This window comes from Alternaria ventricosa, assembly GCF_023758065.1.
Source record: "Alternaria ventricosa strain BMP 2768 chromosome Unknown scaffold_5, whole genome shotgun sequence".
Taxonomy (NCBI): domain Eukaryota; kingdom Fungi; phylum Ascomycota; class Dothideomycetes; order Pleosporales; family Pleosporaceae; genus Alternaria; species Alternaria ventricosa.
In genome coordinates, this window is record NW_026055685.1 from 1,786,859 (window position 1) to 1,805,406 (window position 18,548).

General features: G+C 53.6%; 6 protein-coding genes across 6 annotated transcripts; 4 read left to right on the plus strand and 2 right to left on the minus strand.

The window, feature by feature from the left end:
• Nucleotides 1-162: 162 nt before the first annotated feature.
• J4E93_003968 (uncharacterized protein) lies at nucleotides 163-1,493 on the plus strand (the record flags this gene model as incomplete). Its single annotated transcript, XM_049341898.1, has 3 exons — nucleotides 163-345; nucleotides 397-694; nucleotides 748-1,493. The coding sequence occupies 3 exons, from the start codon at nucleotides 163-165 to the stop codon at nucleotides 1,491-1,493; spliced, it is 1,227 nt and encodes a 408-aa protein (XP_049201403.1).
• Nucleotides 1,494-1,796: 303 nt separating this feature from the next.
• On the minus strand, nucleotides 1,797-2,056 carry J4E93_003969 (uncharacterized protein; the record flags this gene model as incomplete). Its single annotated transcript, XM_049341899.1, has 2 exons — nucleotides 1,797-1,999; nucleotides 2,050-2,056. The coding sequence occupies 2 exons, from the start codon at nucleotides 2,054-2,056 to the stop codon at nucleotides 1,797-1,799; spliced, it is 210 nt and encodes a 69-aa protein (XP_049201404.1).
• A 438-nt stretch (nucleotides 2,057-2,494) lies between these two features.
• On the minus strand, nucleotides 2,495-5,778 carry J4E93_003970 (uncharacterized protein; the record flags this gene model as incomplete). Its single annotated transcript, XM_049341900.1, has 3 exons — nucleotides 2,495-3,229; nucleotides 3,278-5,385; nucleotides 5,439-5,778. The coding sequence occupies 3 exons, from the start codon at nucleotides 5,776-5,778 to the stop codon at nucleotides 2,495-2,497; spliced, it is 3,183 nt and encodes a 1,060-aa protein (XP_049201405.1).
• Nucleotides 5,779-6,578: 800 nt separating this feature from the next.
• On the plus strand, nucleotides 6,579-7,864 carry J4E93_003971 (uncharacterized protein; the record flags this gene model as incomplete). Its single annotated transcript, XM_049341901.1, has 3 exons — nucleotides 6,579-6,646; nucleotides 6,701-6,990; nucleotides 7,041-7,864. 3 exons carry the CDS (start codon nucleotides 6,579-6,581, stop codon nucleotides 7,862-7,864), a joined length of 1,182 nt encoding a protein of 393 aa, XP_049201406.1.
• An 872-nt stretch (nucleotides 7,865-8,736) lies between these two features.
• On the plus strand, nucleotides 8,737-10,058 carry J4E93_003972 (uncharacterized protein; the record flags this gene model as incomplete). Its single annotated transcript, XM_049341902.1, has 2 exons — nucleotides 8,737-8,758; nucleotides 8,881-10,058. The coding sequence occupies 2 exons, from the start codon at nucleotides 8,737-8,739 to the stop codon at nucleotides 10,056-10,058; spliced, it is 1,200 nt and encodes a 399-aa protein (XP_049201407.1).
• Nucleotides 10,059-14,883: 4,825 nt separating this feature from the next.
• Nucleotides 14,884-15,342, plus strand: CHZ1 (Histone H2A.Z-specific chaperone; the record flags this gene model as incomplete). The annotated part of the gene is made up of 3 exons (XM_049341903.1): nucleotides 14,884-15,030; nucleotides 15,099-15,108; nucleotides 15,170-15,342. 3 exons carry the CDS (start codon nucleotides 14,884-14,886, stop codon nucleotides 15,340-15,342), a joined length of 330 nt encoding a protein of 109 aa, XP_049201408.1.
• Nucleotides 15,343-18,548: the final 3,206 nt, after the last annotated feature.

The window sequence follows — 18,548 nt, forward strand, 5'->3', positions numbered from 1 at the left end:
CTGCGCAGCTCCGGTCTTGGCCGAAATTTTCCAGACGCAACATCATCGCACGGCCGCAGCGGCAGCAACGTCACTCTTTGAAGATACCCTTGCACATACCAAACTTCTCTATACTCGTCTTTCTTCAACCCACCCCAGTGCACCGCTGCCATTGAAGCGCTCATGGTACTTGCCCGCGTGGCCAACTTCTTCACAAACGGAGACTCTACCACCAACCTGACCGACGGTAGCCGGAGACATGGCGCAAGCACAGCACACGCAGTGGAACTTCCCATGGAGGATACCAAGCGGGGAGCCATGGAGGACGAGATAGACGAGGAAGCAGCGCGGCCGCCATACCTACATGTGAGGATGCCTAGTCTGCAGAGATGAGGGATGCCAATTGATCACAAACAGGCAATGCTGGCAGGAGGAATAGGAGGCACAACAGGTGACATGTTGATGCACTCGCTGGATACGGTCAAGACGCGACAACAGGGCGACCCGCACATGCCACCCAAGTACACATCCATGGGCAACACATACTACACCATATGGCGGCAAGAAGGCTTCCGGAAAGGATTGTACGGAGGAGTGAAGCCAGCGTTTCTTGGGTCGTTCTCGGGCACTGTGTGCTTCTTTGGAGCATACGAGTGGACCAAGCGGACCATGATTGACTATGGGGTTGCGCCCTCGGTCGCATACTTCTCAGCCGGTACACCTCCCTACAGATCCACAAAGCCCCGCCATGTACTGACAAACTTCTAGGTCTGCTCGCTGATCTCGCTGCTGCCCCCGCATACGTCCCCTCTGAAGTCCTCAAGACTCGCCTCCAATTACAAGGCCGCTACAACAACCCCTACTTCAATTCAGGCTACAACTACCGCGGCACCATCGACGCCGCGCGAACAATAGCCAGGGTGGAAGGCTACAGCGCCCTCTTCCACGGCTACAAGGCCACGCTCTGGCGCGACCTCCCCTTCTCAGCACTACAATTTGCCTTTTACGAAGAAGAGCGGGACTGGGCGAAGAAGTACATGGGCTCAAACAACATTGGACTGCCGCTAGAAATCGCAACCGCAGCGACCGCAGGCGGCATGGCAGGCGTCATAACAACCCCTCTCGACGTAGTCAAGACGCGCATCCAAACCCAACACAACGGCCCGTCTCCCGCCTCTCCACCCCCACCCAAAGCACCACCCTCGCCCGCCGCGACCTCAAAACACTCCACTTCCTCTCAAACAACTAAGCCAAAACCGACGCAAAGTAGACCAATATCCACATCCTCTCCCTCCACAACCCTCAAAGCCCACGGCGCCGCTACCCTCGACACATCCTCCGTCATGACCGGCCTAAGGATAATATACAAAACAGAAGGAATAGCGGGGTGGTTCAGAGGCGTGGGTCCGCGCGCCGTCTGGACGAGTGTGCAATCAGGGACCATGTTGGTACTATACCAAACGCTACTACGGTATTTCGAGCAACATCCGCTGTCTGGCAGCGAAGATGTGTGAATAGACGTATTTGTACGATTTGTAAGAATAAAGGAAGGAAGCGGGAGAGAACAGCATGATTGAAGATGCGGATTGGGAGGTTTATAGATAAGATGCATTCAGCGGCGTTTACTTGCAGATATAAGCATCGTTGTAGGAACAGCGAGTTTTCGAAGCGATAGAATTGTGCTTTATCAAAACATTTACACTCACAGATACCCAGAATCTTCATGCGCTGACCCTGCGCCTCCCCCTCCGCAAAAGGGTATTGTTCGACCCATAACTTCATTCAACTTCCCCCCGCTCCATCTGCACACATATCCATTACTTCCCTTCCTTGTCGAAAATCGCTCTAGCCTCCTCCTCCCTCTCCTCCTTCCCCCTCCTCTCATCCTCCTCCTCCCTCCTCTCATCCTCCTTCTCCCTCCTCTCATCCTCCTTCTCCCTCCTCTCATCCTCCCTCTCCCTCTCATCCAATTCCTTGTCTCTCCTCTCCGCCTTCTCCACCTGCCACCTCACAAAGCCAACTAGGTTAGGATAAGATATATGCCTCGGCCAAGTGCGTCGCAGCACGCACGTTGCATCTTCAAGTTGAGCATGTTGCTGTTCAGAGAACGTGGCGACGAGGTCGTCCCAGGCGGATGGCTGTATTGAAGGATCGTGGCGCGCGCGGAAGAAGAGGTCGAGGGCGGCTTCGACGGCGTCGCGGGGTGAGGCTGTGGGTGTGTTGTTGAGTGGCATGTTGGAGTTTGTGCGGTGTATGAATTCTTGGATACTCTATGCTGAGGCGGATATTGAAAGGGGTGTAAGAAGTATCGTTAAGGGAGCGGCACGGAAAGGCAGATTGTATACCTGCGTGCATTCAAGTTTGTTGGTTCAATGCCGGACTTCAAGATCAAATACGTGAACGCATTACACGCACGCACAGCTTTCATAACGTTATCAACAATCTTGAACATATCCCTATCACATACCAATCTCCCCCCCCCGCCTTTCCATCCACCCCGCAACAAAACCCCATCCTACCTCCCCCTCCTCTCCTCCTGCCCTTCCCCACCAGCCCCACCACCCGCAAGCGTCCCCCTCTTAACCCTCCTAAAGCAAGCAAACTGCACCTTCGTCCCCTCCCTCAACCTCTTCAAGCTCACCCTCAAGCTCCCCAACTCCTCCTGCAGCCTCACTCTCGCCGCATTATCCGTCTTCTGATCCAGCACCTGGTATATATCCGTCTGGATCTGCGACGCCTTCTCTGTAGTGTACGAAGCAAGCGTTTGTGCCATGAACTCCACGTCGAGGGTTGCTTGCATGAGTTGCGGGAGGGAGATGGTGGGGAGGTTGGCGGATTGGAAGGTCGTTATGAGCGAGGTTGTTGTGGCTTCGAATAGGGAGCGGAGGATGCGTGGGGTTAGGGGTGCGGATGTTGTGGACGACTCGGTGTGCACGATTACGAGATCTAGGAGTACGGTGAAAACGTAGGGGCTTGGGTCGCGGTCTGCGACGCTTTTGCGGTTGTCGGGGGGAGGTGCCCAGGTGGGGCTGAAGATGCCGGATTCGATTGTAGAGTGGATCTTTGTGGCGTGGGGTTTTGTGTAGGAGCGGAAGAGTTGGGCGTCGAGTTGGGAGAGGACGTCGCGGATGCGGTTTGTTTCGTCGGTTAGTTGGACGCTGAAGAGGGTTTCGAAGAGGGTGAGGAGTTGGGGGGTTATTTCGGACTGGAAGGCGGACATGTTGGCGAGGGTTAGGAGGAGGCGGATGGACTGTGAGTTGTTAGTAGAGGCTGTACAATGAACAGCATGTATGCTTACCTTCTTGTTGGCATCGACCCTACCCCAGTCGTTGCCATTCTGATCATCTTGCTCGTCGATGGTCAGATCGTCACTCTTGATCTCAAACTCAGCACCCAAAGCTTGTCTGCCTCGCTCCGCACATTCGACCATCCCACTGAGCGTTCTGTACAAGCTGGTGACGAATTGACTTCTAACCATCTGCAGCAGCTTATTGCTCGGTGGTACCACGACGTCCACTCTGGTCTTGCTTGATGCCTCAACGTAGAGGATCTTTTGCAGGTTGTTGAGTAGGAAGCTTTGTACTGCGAGGAAACGCTGAGGCAGGTTGGTGGTATCTTTGCGGTCAACGTGACGAGTCCAGTCCTCCAACACCTTCAACTTCTCGGCATCCGTGTTCCAAGCTGCACATATAGCTTGAATGCAGCGCTCACGGACACCACCAAGGAGCAAGCGCAGTGCTTCGTCGATGCGACCACTGCCTCCTGATTCAGGAACTTGAAGCGATGCAAGTTCGTTGGCGGCGGTGCCTATCAAGACAAGCATCTTGGATAGATAGTGAGATCCCGAAAGCGCATTCGCATTAGGCGGCCAGAAAGCATACTTCTCCCAAGATTCTCCGCGACTAGGTGATGGTGGAGGTGCTTTCGCAGGATCGAACCTAGATCTCGACGCCGACATGGGACTCAATGCTGCGCTCAGTGGTGTTCCGGGCGTGGTAGGTGTCGGGCTCATGGGCAGTGGTGACATGAGCATAGACACATCCTCGATGGGAGGATCTGAGAAGAACGAGAAAAGATGATCCCTTAGGATACTGATGAGCTCGGTCGTACCTCTCTCAAGCTCAGCTTTGTTCTCACTACTCAGGCGGTGGTGAACAGACGACTGGTTGTGATGGCCTGTTGGTAAGTTCCGTTGCGCGCGACCGGAGAGGAACGACTGGACAATCTCCCAGTATTCAACCAGTTCAGCAAGCAACCCAGATTTGTTTGAGAGTAGGGTAGTCATCGATGCATACACGTGTTCCCAGAACTCAGTCACCTTCGGGGTATCAAGCTTCGAAGGCTCAGCGCTGACGTTGCTGCTGGTAGGGACTGAGCGGAGATGCTTTTGCAGCATGCGCATGCTTGGCTTATCGCCGTTCGCCAGATGACGACGAAGGATCTCGATCTCAACGAGCGAATGTTGGCACTTGGAATTGAGCTGGAACTTGAGATGTTCGTAGCGGGAGAGTAACCACACCCAGATGGGGTTCTCTTCCACGCCAAGCTCAAGCATGATTGAGATGATGCTCAGATACTCATCTGACTTGGTATCTTCGGTTCCAGTCTGTAGGTGCGTGAAGTGCGCCGCGGTCAGGCGTTTCCAGGATTCGCGCTTGAAACGCTCGATCTGCCGCTCGACGTCTGACCACATTCTAGCCGTCACAATGACTTGATGTATCTCGGCATCGGTCAGCGGCCTCTGATTAGACGTCGCCTGTTCTACAATGTATCGAGCTTCGTCTGCGTATTTCCTCGCGCGCTTGTATTCTTCGGTGATTGTCTCGTGATCCTTCCGGCGGATGGCATCTTGAATGGCTGATCCTACTTCGAACAACCCTCGGTGATGTTCCACAGACTCCATGATGGACTTCAATGTCTCTTCCCGCTCGCGCCCGTTTAGCGCTGGGCCCCAGACTTCTTCCGCTTTCACTGCGACCTCGGTCAGCGGGACCTTGATTCCGTGTACACCGTATTCGCTCTCCTTGACGAGCGCATTCTTCCTCTTCTCCGCAGGCACCGCGTCAACCATGCCTGGTGTCAGAGAGGCGCTTATCTTTCGGCCGGAGAAGCTTGATCGAGCCCTGGGTCGGCCGGTGCCAGGTTGTAGGTCCTTGTTGGGCGCTTCCACTTGCTCCTTCCCTTGATCCCGCATCTCATTGTATACACGGTCGATTGTAGCTTTAGCGCCTACGAAGCGATCGAAGTTGGATTCAACGAGGACTTTGAGTGAAGCTGACTTCTTCTCGATCGACCGAGAGAGGAAGTCAAGACCGGCGAGGAGGGAGTCGGTAGAGGCTTCATTGTGGACTTGCGAAAGGAAGAGGGAGGGCGAGAAGGTGGTGGAGCTCAAGAGGAAGCGATTGCCTGTGTGTCCATTAGACAGGCCTTGTATGTATTGCTATATCGCTGAAACGTACGCAGCTTGATGTCATCCTCGACCTGTATGTTCTTCGCCCGCAGCACCTGCACTACACTGGGGTACATGCCCAATGGGTCCTGCTCGTCCTTCTGAACCAACGTCTCCACGCCATCTTTCGAGCGCTCTGCTCCCGGAACCTGCCGCGAGAATCTTGCACTGGGCTCTAACACAGAGTATCGTGATTTGGACCGCCGTATCGATTGTTTCGTAGCTTTGGGTATGGGCTCGTCGAACGTATCCTCTTCGTCGGCTTCGTCCTTCTCCTGCGGCCAGGTTGCGGGGTACAGTGTCGTGAGATTGTACTTGTTCAGAATCTCGGTTTCTATAGAGGAACTCATTGCAGCTGTCGGAAGCGCTGTCCGATCACGATCTCTAGAAATGTGGTGGTGCGACCTCGGAATGCTGCGTGTCGCAAGTGGCAGCTCGCTGAGACGCGGTTGCGACCGCCAATCAGGCGCGCGGATGCCTTGGCGGAAGGTGGGCCACCTACAGCGAGCTTGACCTGCATCTTCCAACATCACGAACGACGTTTTTTACTACGATTAGAGCCTGACCATCACATCAAGCCGCCACACATCATTTTTTGTCGTCGTCAATGTTCATTAGTAGCCCTAGGCATAAGATCTGGTGTAGCCATGCAGCATCACAGTCCACCGCTCATCATCGCATGGTGATCCATCAAAGTAATGTATTCATCAACTCCGACTTGATGATCTACCAAGATCAAGGTACTTGCCTCTTGGATGGCTACGAAATCATGAATATCTGAAATGTGCTCGCCATTCATACGCTTATGGGTTGGGTATATGAATTCACCACCATAGCGACATTACCCGTCTCACAAGATGTATTAGGCATTGGCTTTGAGATGCCAGTATCGTCTCTCACCAGTGAGCTTACCATGTACCGCGCCTTTGCCTGGCCTCTCTCCACATGGCGAATCTCTAGCGTCTAGTCTCACAGTAGGCCACTCTCCTAGTATATAACGAGCTCTTTCTACTCATCTAACCTCCATCGCTTTTGTCAACGCCCTCTACTTTCCGTCGTTCAGTAACACATCTTACCAAGTCAACACGATCTACAACATCAGTCACCAAGGCTCAGCACGAACCCTTCACAAGGCCACTGACACCATAAGATGACTCTCCCTCAAGATCCCAAGGAGAGAGCCACCACTTCATCCTTACTTCATGGACCTCTTCGTCTGTAAGCGTGCTATACCTTCCCGTTCTTGGACGTTAACCAGCTAACATTTATAAGCAACTTCAGTGGGGAGTCAGCACGCGAACGCGCCAAAGGCAATCGCCCAGACAAAGTCTACAGGTGGTCCCACGAGAAGAACGGTACACTGGCCAGTAATGTCTCCAGAGTGAAGCATGTCGTGCATGCCGACAACCAAGACCTCATACTACAAGATCACAACGCTTTCCAAGGGCGTGGTACCCTCCAAGCGCCTCTGGATTTCACGAAGGAGCGCATAATGAAACATCTCGACGCAAGGATGACCGGACCCAATCCTACTCCGTTCATTTCCACAACTAGTAGGCTCGGTAAGTCTTGGGCGGATGCTTCATATACGACTCACACTAACGTTCATCAGCACTGGCCGAGAAGAAGGTGAAACATCTACATGACAAGACCAGGAAGGTTCCGCGCTGTCTCGTCGTCACATCCCTTGACATCTCCAAGATTGTCCCTGCGACTCTCACAGCCAATATGACGACTACCACTAATGGGCACACGACCGAGCACAAGGACACCGACCACATTGAAGAAAAGGTATACGATGACCTGGAGATCCCGATATGGGTTCTTTTCCAAGATGATTACGAAGGACCTGCACACGAGCGCCCGGACTGTGAGGTCAACGACGTCTTGGATGCTGGCGGTATCTTCTGGTTCTCAGTGAATGAGTTGAAGGTGTCGGATCTGCGTGTATGGGCGGGCGACGACCACAGGGGTGAATGGTTAGCCGTCAGCAGCATCCCCAAATCTCTCATCGTCAGAGCTATGCCCTTCGATGGCATGGTTCTGCACACATCGAAGACCGCCGAAGTCATCCAAGCCCGCGGTAGCCCGGAACCCTATCTTTGGAATCATGACAACGTCTGTTGGGATCACATGCCGGGTCACACCAAGCACAGCGATCTCGCGGACTACCGTCCTTATCGTGATTCGAAGTTTGGCGATAAGCGGATCAACGATGATGCAAAGATCGCCGCTGCGATGACAGAGAACATCATGACCAACTTCAAGCGTTTCAGACGTGCCAACATCGATGATGCTGTGCGCCCTGATGCCGCAAATGACTTGGACGACGCAGCTACTCGAACACCCGAGAACATGTCGATTGAAGTAGTCATCACTGATCCTCTGCTTGCACGGCACAGGTTCGTACTTCGTCCCCAAGATTACGAGTCTTGAGTTCCCGGTTCAGCCCTGTCACTTCGTCTACGTCGCTGGGGCATAGCTGCTTCAGAGGACCCCACGGGCTGTCAACTGACCAGTCCTACTACCCATTCTCTCCTTCCTCCTTCCGTTTGTTTTCGGTCTTCATTCAAAAGTCTTGCTTGCATGTTCTCCGCGTTCTTGTCGAACGGTCTAGCTTGATCGTACAAGCTGTCTGGCATGACGCTGATGATCTAGGCTATGCGTATGAGCTCCACACTTCGGATAAAGGCTTCTACCGTGGGTTTCAGAAACTACCGTCTAGACACATAGTTGGTCTTCGGGGTAGATTTTGGTTTGGTGAATACATACGGGCAGTTGATGCTTAGCGTGTCTCTTATCCTTGCGTTCCTGCATACATACAAAATTAGCTGGCTATTCCAATTGATGCTTTCTGCGTGTAAACGTCAACTTGACCCAAGTATTTCTCGCAGTGACTTGACAACACGATGTAGGCGTGTGAATCTTGGTGATACTCAGCCCACTTTAATATGACTTCATCGTATCTCCAAATATGCGCAGCTATGAGTGAATTATGCTGTTCCAGGGGAACTATTATGTAGTTAGTCCAACGGGTGCGGGGCGATGTGCAGCGAGATTGGCGGCACGCGACCCCACCAAAAGCCGCCCGGAGCCCCCAGCTCCATGGGCCCTGCATGTGCGGCTGTGCAAGTGGCGAAGGACCGGACGAACCATGATTGCTCTCAGCCCTCGAACCTTCTCTCCTTACACGCCTCTTCCAAGGTCAAAAGCCTTTGGATTCTCCTCCCTATCATTACCTCCCACCACATTACCAGGGAACCTTTTTAGGTAGCACGACTGCATCCGCTGCTACAAAGTCCGCAGAGATGCCTGCGCCACTGGCCAAAGGTGAGTACGGATAACTCCACTTATGCATGTTGCTGCGGTGTCCCCAGCATATCCAACGTTATTTCTCTTGTCGCGTATTCCTCTACTGTCTACTGTACTTTCCTATGCCAACCTGCTTGCAGGCACCGGCCCGCGCTTCGCATCTCCGCAAGGCAACACTCAAACCCCGCCGCACCGTCCTAACCACCCCTTCACATCAGGCCTCATAATCGCCGCGTCCGTTATCGTCGCCGCCGGTATCGCCATCTACGAGTCTCCCCAAGTGCGACAATGGGCCGACCAAACCCGCCGCAAGATCGCCATCGCGCTGCATAACCTTGGCGATGACATTCAGCCTCGCCGCCCGAGCGAATCCTCCGATGACTTCGAGGCCAGGAAACAGAGGAGGGAGGAGTTGATCAGGAGGAATAGGAATGAACTGATCAGACGGGCGAGGGAAGAGGGCATCGCCGTTGATCTGGATGAGCTGGCTCGGATCGGTGCTGAGACGGCTGAGGTGGCTGCCAGGCGGTCGAGGGCTGATCGGACGAGAAGCTTCGACGACATGGTCGGCAGTGATGGCATGCTCAGGGACAACGCGACGGCAACTGGCAAGGACAACTCGAATGGTAATCTCAAGAAGCGTGGTGCTGCTGGCTTTGCCGCCGGCTCTGCTGCCGCTGCTACCATGGCCAACCCCTTCTCCGACGACCAAGTCCTATTCGACCACGACGAAGACGAAGCGCCCTCACCCAAGCCATTCACCTACGAAGAACCTGCCGCCCGCGAAAGCTCCGCTACAATCGTAGCCGACGTCCCCTCCACACCAACCACCGGCACGCTCGTCGATCTAACACCCGATCCCGAGCACTCCCTCCCCGAGACCCCATCGCCCGCGCAACCCGCCCAAGAAGACGCCGACCAAGCCGCCCAATCCTTCTACTCCTTCACCTCCTCGCAAGCAGGCGAAGCCACTCCTTCCCACCCCTTCTTCGACGACAACGACGCCGAGCACCTCTCCACCGGCACCCTAACCCCGCGCTCCGAGCGCTCCATGACCATGAGCGGCTCCGTCGCCTCCCCCCACGCCAACGACATCGCCATCCTCAGCATGCCCAACAGCGAACAAAACGACACAGACCACGACGCGCGTTCAGAAAGCGGGTTTACAGATGCGTTTTCCGAGGGCGGTTTCAGCGAGTTCGACGGCGATAGGCAGGGCATTATGACGCCTACGAGCTGGACGGATGTTGGTAGTGACGATGATAGTGAGTGGGGTGGTGCTGGACAGGCGGGGCATGTGAGTCAGATACATCAGTAGATGTAGATTTGTTGCAAGTTGGGAGAGGGGGTTTCACTTGTTGGCTTCAAAATGATACTATAGGGTGGCACGGCGTTGAAGGGTATACTTGGGATCAGACATGTCCCGGCGTTTTGATTTAGATGGGAATGGGGTCATGGATATCTAGGCAGCTATTATTGCTATCAAATTCTTAACATGTATCTTCGCTAACAAGATCATTCAGTGACCCATTCTGAGCTCCCACCCACTTCTCACAGCTAGGTTGTGGGATCCTGGTGCAACTCTTGCCGTTCCATGGTAGGCGTGTCGTTATCAAACATATGGTGGGACGGCCAGCATATTCCTCGCTGACAAAACATATCAGTGAGCAAGTGCGTCGGTAGATTTCCTTCCATGGTAAGCTCAACGACCAGATGATTTCTATGGGGTGACCCAACCAAAGGGGGCCAATCAAACCATGGGTGTATCTCCGCACGTGAACACTAGCGCACACTGCTGCCTCGCCTCTTGCACTTTATAATCAACGAATCCCAACTCACCGTCGCTCATCCATCACGCTCGTATCTTCTTTTTCCTCTCCTCAATCTCCAGATAACTTCCGTTCTGACCGCAAACTCTCACATGGCGACCACTGGTATTTCCAACATCGTGCATAGCGCACCGCCATATCGATATCGACACAATGTCGCTGACGATTCTGCCGCAAAAGACTACTTCATACACCGCCGCAGGCGTGATCGTGCGGATGCGAATTGGCATAGTGTCCGTCACTGGCCCAATCGTGCTTTTGTATTGATGCCGCTAAAACCACGCAGCAGAACAGAACGTCCCGACAGCCAGAGAGGCCTCACGGATCTGCCTGTGGAGCTTCTCTTGGACATCTTCGACATATTGGCTCCAGTCGATGCACACACTCTCCGTACCGTATGCAAATACACCTGGATGTTATCCGTCACGAACAGAATCGATAACTGCATCAGGGAGCTTCACGACGATGCCGCTGACGAACATGCATGGCGGCTACGCAAAGATCGGTTCAATCGACTTGCCGAATACGAAGAGGCTAACGACGAGTTCAGACGATACACCCCTCGCGACAAGCTTCTTTGCAGCTATTGTGTAGACTTCCATCCACTGTCGGCCTTTGAACCGCTGAAGAGGGAACGCGGCGCTATACTTGCCAACCAGAGGCAATGCATAGCATCTGCAGCCACAATCTACTTCTGCCCGCACAGACAAATGGCATTTGAAGACCTAATCAGGCTATACAATTCTCCGGAGCAAGAGCGTCAATGTCCTGCTTGTGTGCGAGTCGGCAACTCTGCTGTCCTGTTACTCAAGCGGGTGCATGGCTTCACACTGATTCGAACAATCCCAGTCTCTCGGCTAAGCGAAGAAACCATCTCGAATACACTCCGAGCACATAACCACAGTCCTGCATTGGTACCTTGCAACATTTGCGAGATTGGCCGCTTTCCTGGATCTGATCCCCCTAGCAAAGCCATGAAAGCATTAGAAGATTTGGATGTCTATGTTTGCCCACATATATATGGAAAAACGGAGGCTCGCTCCATGCTCAAGAGTATCACAGAAGGTCCGGATGTGCACCCTGTATGTAAACACATCATCGGTCATGGACATGTGGTAATGAGGGAGGATGTACGCCTACGATCAAGATGCCAACAAGACGGATGTGCGGCGACACTTCTCGTCATACTAGACGAGTTCGGTGTGATGATTCAGGTGATCAATGAACTGCAGATGACGACGGTCATGACGGAGGACTGGCAGGTGAGCACTCAAACCCCTGCCATTTGAGCGGATTGAAGAGACTACTTCACGCTGAAAGAGATTATGAATCAAAACTTTGTCTGCCAAAACAGCAGTTCATGATCTTGTCAACAGCACGCACAAACGAAGCGGCACCAAAAGATCCACCAGCAGACGAGATACACCTCCGAGAGCCCATCTATCCATCACAGAATCACACACCTTCCCCCCCTCTTGTCTTTCCCCTCTCCATCCACACTCTTCCTCTCTTCTCCTTCCCTTTCCCTCCTTCCCCTTATCAAAATCTCATCATCCACCTCTTTTACACCCCCAACATACTCACCCCTTAGCATCATCTCAACCTCCTCAGTCAACCTTTCAATACCCGCTACAGTCCCGAGCCCAATATGTTCTATGTGGCCTTGCTCGATAGGCGCGGAAAGACCTTGCAGAATGGCGTGGTATCTGTTGATGTAGGGTTCAAAGGCAGGGGAGTTGCGTCGCTGGGCTATGTTGATGATGATAGAGCAGCGCTGGAGGGCTCTCGTTAGACGGGGGTTTGTAGGCGGCAAGCTAGGGGTACTAGGCGGAGAACTCGTGGGGTTTTCGGTAGCTGGTTTTGACGCCATCATTCGTAGTATGTAGAAAAGCAGTAGGGCTGTGTCAACGGTTTATGACCAGGTTTTGGAAGTACTAAATCAGAACCAGAATGTCAGTAAGCTCATCACTGGTGAACAACTGCGTCATCACAGCCGTCACAAGCCGTCATTCATAGCTGGTCGTAAGCTGGCAAAGTGTCTCCAGCGACACCTGGAAGCAAAACGTACCATATTTGTCTCAGTCACAAAACGTCACATACCTTTGCAGCACAGCAGCCGGAACATACCTACTCACCACGTGGCATACTCTCAAATGTCCTCCACTCAATCCACACATACACCCTCTGCGCTTCTTCCTCCACAGCCACAAACTCGCCACCATGAAACACCCATTAATGTTTGCCCGTCGAAATTCCGCACCAACAGAACACTCAGCCCTCCTCCCACCACCACCCACACCGCTCACGCTCTCCCTCCTCACACCGCCCCGTCAATCCTCTCCCGTCAACCCACAAAAACTCCTCTTCACCCGCTACGAGCACACGACATACCTCGCAAACACCCTTTTAGCAGCAATGCAAGAGGTATTTTACCGCGTCGTGCCATACCCGTTCGACAAGCAGTTATTGAGGAGCATACATAAGTTCAAGCCGCTTTTGTTGGGGGCCGTTAAGAGGTTCAGGGAGATAGAACTGATGTACGGGAAGGCGGTGGAGATGGGAGTGGAGATTGGAAGGGGTGGGGGGTTTGAGATGAGCATGGAGAGGGGGGTAGATGAGTTGGAGGAGTTGTTGGGGAGGGCGAAGGGGGTTTTCGGTGGGGGGTTGGGGATGTAGTTGGTGGTATGTTTGTTTAGGGAGACTGTGAAGCATGTATGGGATGCAGGCTGATGAATTCAAGCTTGTGATTATCCTGGTTCTTGAAGAGTGGGTAAGCGAATGCGATCTAACGGAGTGCGATTAAGGCTCGGACTCCGAACGATGTGACGCCTCACACTGCACGTTTGCCATGCAAACAACCATCATGCCACGAACACAGTGACAGCCCAGCATTCCATACACGCAACCACCTCCACACCTCGTCTCCCCTCTCCTCGTCATGCCCGATATTCATCTTCAACAAAACCTCTCAACCCACACACCAGCATCCCCACGCATCGCCAGCGCGACTCAAACTCCACCCACCCTCTTCCTATTGCACAAAACACAGCACCCCACTCCACAACACACATCACGCCCTTCAAACCATAAATCATCATGCCAACAGACCCCCACGGCCAAGTCCACACCGGCACCTACGGCCTCTTCGACGACCCGGACGAAACCGCACAAACAACCGCGCGCGAAGAAGCACACGAGATACACCGTTTGGAAGGCCAGATCCGGCGTCAGGAAAGACGCGACAGGCGTCTCGATAGGAAGGAAGAGAAAGCTGCGAAGAGAGCTGCAGCGGGGAAAACGGCGGGGTTGAAACCACAGTCGAAGATCGTTGGGTTACTTGGTCGCGTGTTTGGAGGTCGGATTCCTCCTACCACCATCGGGGGTTCTGCGGGTTCAGTGGAGGGGAATGCGGGTGGTGATAGTGATGGAGAGGAAGGGGTGAAGAAAGTAGAAAGAGTAAAAAGACCGGGGTATAAGATCGTACGCCGACCGGCGACACCGGATCAGGTGTATCATGCTGAAGATGTGGATGCCAGTGTGGATAGTCCTTGGTTGAGGGAGTGTGGGATGGTCAGGGTTAAGAGTGAGGGGAAGGGGGGCTGTCATATCGTTTCTAAGACGGATATTGAGAAGAGTGAGTAGGTGATGAGGGTTGTGTGGGTGGTTCTATGAGTCTGCGATGATACCCTGGGACATGTGGAAGAAGGAGCTGTTGCTGAGTGAGGTTTGATGGGTAGAGGAGCCTTGCCTGTGTCGTTTTGGTCGGTGATTCTTGTACATTAGCCAACTCTTTCAATTTCGATTTCTCATGTCTCTTTTGCTGCTCATTGAAGAGTTAAATCGTCGTCTAAGCTGGTTTCGCTTTGAGCCCCGCAGGGCTCGTTTTGAAGCTTTAGCAGCGCGTTACTAGATGCGGGGTCGGGACATGGTCTGCTTCGAAAAGATATGTTCCGTGCCTGCGAACCCATCACAATGAACTTTTTTTCGTAGATTGAATGCGTGTCCATCGATCGCGACAAACAACAAAACGTGACAGCGAATAGATGGGGTTGACAGATGTCGATGGTCTGGCCACGCGCGCTAATGTTTGCTATTTGCTGTTTCGAGCAAGCGTTGGCCAGGGGATCGGCGAACTAAGCCCCTTGCAGCAAGCCGCAAGGGAAGGAATAGATGGACAGGGCTTCACCTCGACTTCTTGTTCTACACCGCTGCCGCAAACAAACAACACGCCAACCTCTCAATCGCACCCAAACCCCGTCGCACTCACCACCGCGACCCCCAAACCCGTCCTACACACAACAACGACCCCACACCATGTCGGCCCAGCCAGAGAACCAACAGATGGAGGGCGTCCAGGACCCCGCTACCGACGTCAAGGGCAAGGGCAAGGCCCAGGAGGGCGAGACAGTAGAAGAGTCCATGGACGACGACTCGAGCGACGAGTCTGGCGTTGAGGACCAGGTACGTTTCTCCCCGCGCTCACCGCCACAACTTCACGCGCAACCCCAGCTAACATGAGCGCGTAACAGGCCGGCGAACGTAAGCTACCCTTTCCGCGCACTACCACACGCCTGAACGTGTCGAGCTAACACGCAAACAGCCGAGGAGCCCGATGAGGACAACATGGAGGAGATTGACACGTCCAACGTCCTCAGCAGCCGCACGCGCGGTAAGAACATTGACTTTGCCAAGGCCAACCAGGAGCTTGGTGATGAGGATGAGGAGGACGACGATGACGACTTTGTCGACCCTGATGACCAGATGAAGGACTAGATGTGTTGCAGTTGCGACATTCGTCCTGAGGTAGGTTGGCAGCCGGTCCGCCCTTGCTCAATGGACCCCGCTAACAAAGTACCTTTCCAGGACTTCTCCGGCGCGTTCGATAACATCTTCGTCAGCTCCGTACTTTGGCTAGGGTTATGTGATACATATACAAAAGGCATTTGGGTAGCGGGGAATGGAACTCTTACCGACGTACTGGAGTCTCGGCGCGACTTTGCAGGTATAGCGGGACATTGGATTGTGTGGATACTTTGATGTGTCGCATGAACAATGGACTGCATCTTGAGCGCGTACATGGCACCAGCGTGCGTTTATGAAATGGAAATGATGAATACCCATGGACTTGACTTGGCTACTCGCGTGCATGTGAGACTGAGTTGTTAGGCTACACTCGTCGCGTTATTGCAAGCGATGTACATATCCAGCAATGAATCTGCGGGCTGCTGGACAACACGAGAGGCAACTTCGCGGTTTGGAGAAAGAATGCTGGTTCTCAAACACGCTTACCCCGCCTTTCCTTGGTACTTCACGTCCTTCCAACGCGTGTACACGGTACTACCACCGTGTCCAGCCCCAGTCTGAACCGACAACAGGAGTGAGTTACCATTACCCTACCTATACGTTAGATTCCAGGGTCCAATGAGCTAGTCAAGCTGCAGTTGCAAGCAAGGCAGTTACTCTTGCGTTTCTTCCCAGAAGACGGTGCTTCAGAACCGCCGACAGAGCTAAGAGGTAGCTGTTATGTGACGAGGAGCGTATATATGCATTGAGTTATACGCGGGATCAGGTGATGTCCATTCTTGTTACTAAGATTGTACGTAAGGTGACTGCAAGAGAGTGAGTTGATGTGTCAGATTTGTCTTGATTGAAGACCGAAGGAAATGGAAAGAAAGGCGAGAGTCGGGATCGTGTGATGGGTGATTATCTTCAATTGGTAAGTAACAGCGTGTTGCGGTCCGTGATACCACGAGCCTCGGACGAACACGACTTCTAAGGTTGCGTTTTCTGGTGTCTCTGAAAGGACTGACGAAGAGGTTACACCCCGACTCGACGACAAAGCGAAGATCAACACCATATACTTCAGACTGCCAGTGATTAACAACGGATGAATGCGACAAGATGGTCCGGGATATCCAGCAATGTCACGAGACCAGATCCTAGGAAGATCATCCCTCTTACGTATACACCTGTGGCAAGATTGACTGCCCCAACCCCATGGCACAGCATCGAGACCCTGGAGATTGACCCACGTAACACGTTGTATATGTTAATCCCGGAAAAACCTCGCTGCCTCCCACTCTTGTGTTTCCTGACCCAAAGCGGAAAGCATTAGGTACACGAATCCTACGGAAAGTTTTTTGTTGCCTGCAGGCTGAGTTGACGCGCTAGCTCAGGGTCCTGATGAGCTGCCTGGAGTATCCGCCGCGGACATGACCAACTGCGCCAGACAGCGTCCGAGGCGACATCGGCCAGGTTGAAAGGCAACGGGCTCGGCTGCACTGGCTGCGCGACACGGATTTGCCTGTTCTCGTGACTCGTCTCCCGCTACGTACTGCCGCCATCTAAGGCAAACTGTCTTCCGGTCTGTTCCGAACATGATGAGGACATTGATGTGTGCTCGCCAGCCGTTACGTGGCGACGGGATGGCCAGAGTCGCCCAATGTCCAAAACTCCAAGGACGGACCTGCGGACGGTACAGTAAGATGAATTTGTTTTTGGGTTTGCGGCTAGACAGAGGGATAATCACTGCACGCTGGGCGAGCGATGATGTCGACGAGTGCGCACAAAGAGAGGTTCATCGACGCTCCGCTGCTGGATGGCGGGGTTATATTGATCTCCCGTCCAACGAGCGTCGACACGACGTCTTCCGTAGCGCGACCGTCCGCCCTGGGTCGCGCTTGGGGAGAGATAAGGCCTGAGATGACCCTCTCGAATTACGACAGACAAGTCGTGGGCTGCCGAGGCGAGGCCGCCGGGCCAATGGCAGCGGCCGCTTTTCAGATGATGCGGCGTGGGCTGCAGCGGCAATCTAGCCGGTGGAGCAGAGGCAGAGCGGAAACACATGCAAGTCCTGGTCATCAGATGTCAAACCGACCTTCGGAGCCCAGGATGCGGCGCACGGCCAAACTGCTGCAGGGCGGTCGCGCCTGTCTGGCCACTCACATCCTGGGCTTTGGTCATGGAGTGGCAGAAAAACCGTGGGGTAGGCCAATTTTCCAGACGCAATACGCCGCGAGGCAGTGATGATAGACGGACGTTGGAGACAGTGTGGTATTCTTTAGAGTGACTTCATAGAGCAAGTAGCGACTTCATGTTGAAATATTTTGTATGTAGTGATATACCGTCTGAAGTGATACGCGACTACAGACAGTCCGAGGTCGGGTCCGCTCCAACCTTGAAACTCTCCATAGCGATATTCACGAAGTACCAAGACCACCTCCAAGACCAGGCAGTTCCCAGTTCGCATCGGCACACACGCGGAGATGGCCTAAGTGACAGCACGAACGCCTCCCTCGACACGCTTGCAGCCCGGTAATTGGACAACGTTGAAGTCAAGTTGTTAGCGCATTGGGAAAATATCCACCCCACCAGGAGCCCTCCGCTCTCTTATTCATAAGCACGCCCGCCCAATCTCCCGCGACCCTCTGTCTCTTCACGTACCTGCTCGACACACAATCGCTACACTTTGCTTGCCGGAACGCCGCGAGCCCACCACCAGGCCTGTTCCACCAGCCCTGCTAGCAAGTAAGTCGCCCGCCTCCCACATGTACACCCGCTGCACCCATCCACCACCCGCGCCCAAACATTGTGCTTTCCCACCACCCGTCCTGCGTGAACAACACAGACAATCGTTTTACTGGTCTACGCGTGCCACCCCGCGTTAGCCCATTCGCTATTCCCTTATCAGCGCACTCGTGCTTCCAACAGCTATCAGTCGCCGCTGGGTACGGGGGAACGTCATAGCCCTCAATCGCTATATCCGGCGGGTGAAGCTGGTGACGAATCCAGCCCATCTTTCTGCTGCCTTTGGGGGTGATAGACACCAGCGACCCCGTCCTTGCAGCGACTGATCCCCACCCACATTCGTTGCTTTTGAGCTAGAGCTCTAGGCGCATCTGTACCAAATATCTTCGATCCTCGGCTCGCACTCACCGACAAACTCTTCTCCGAATTGACAACTAATATCCGCCTCAGAC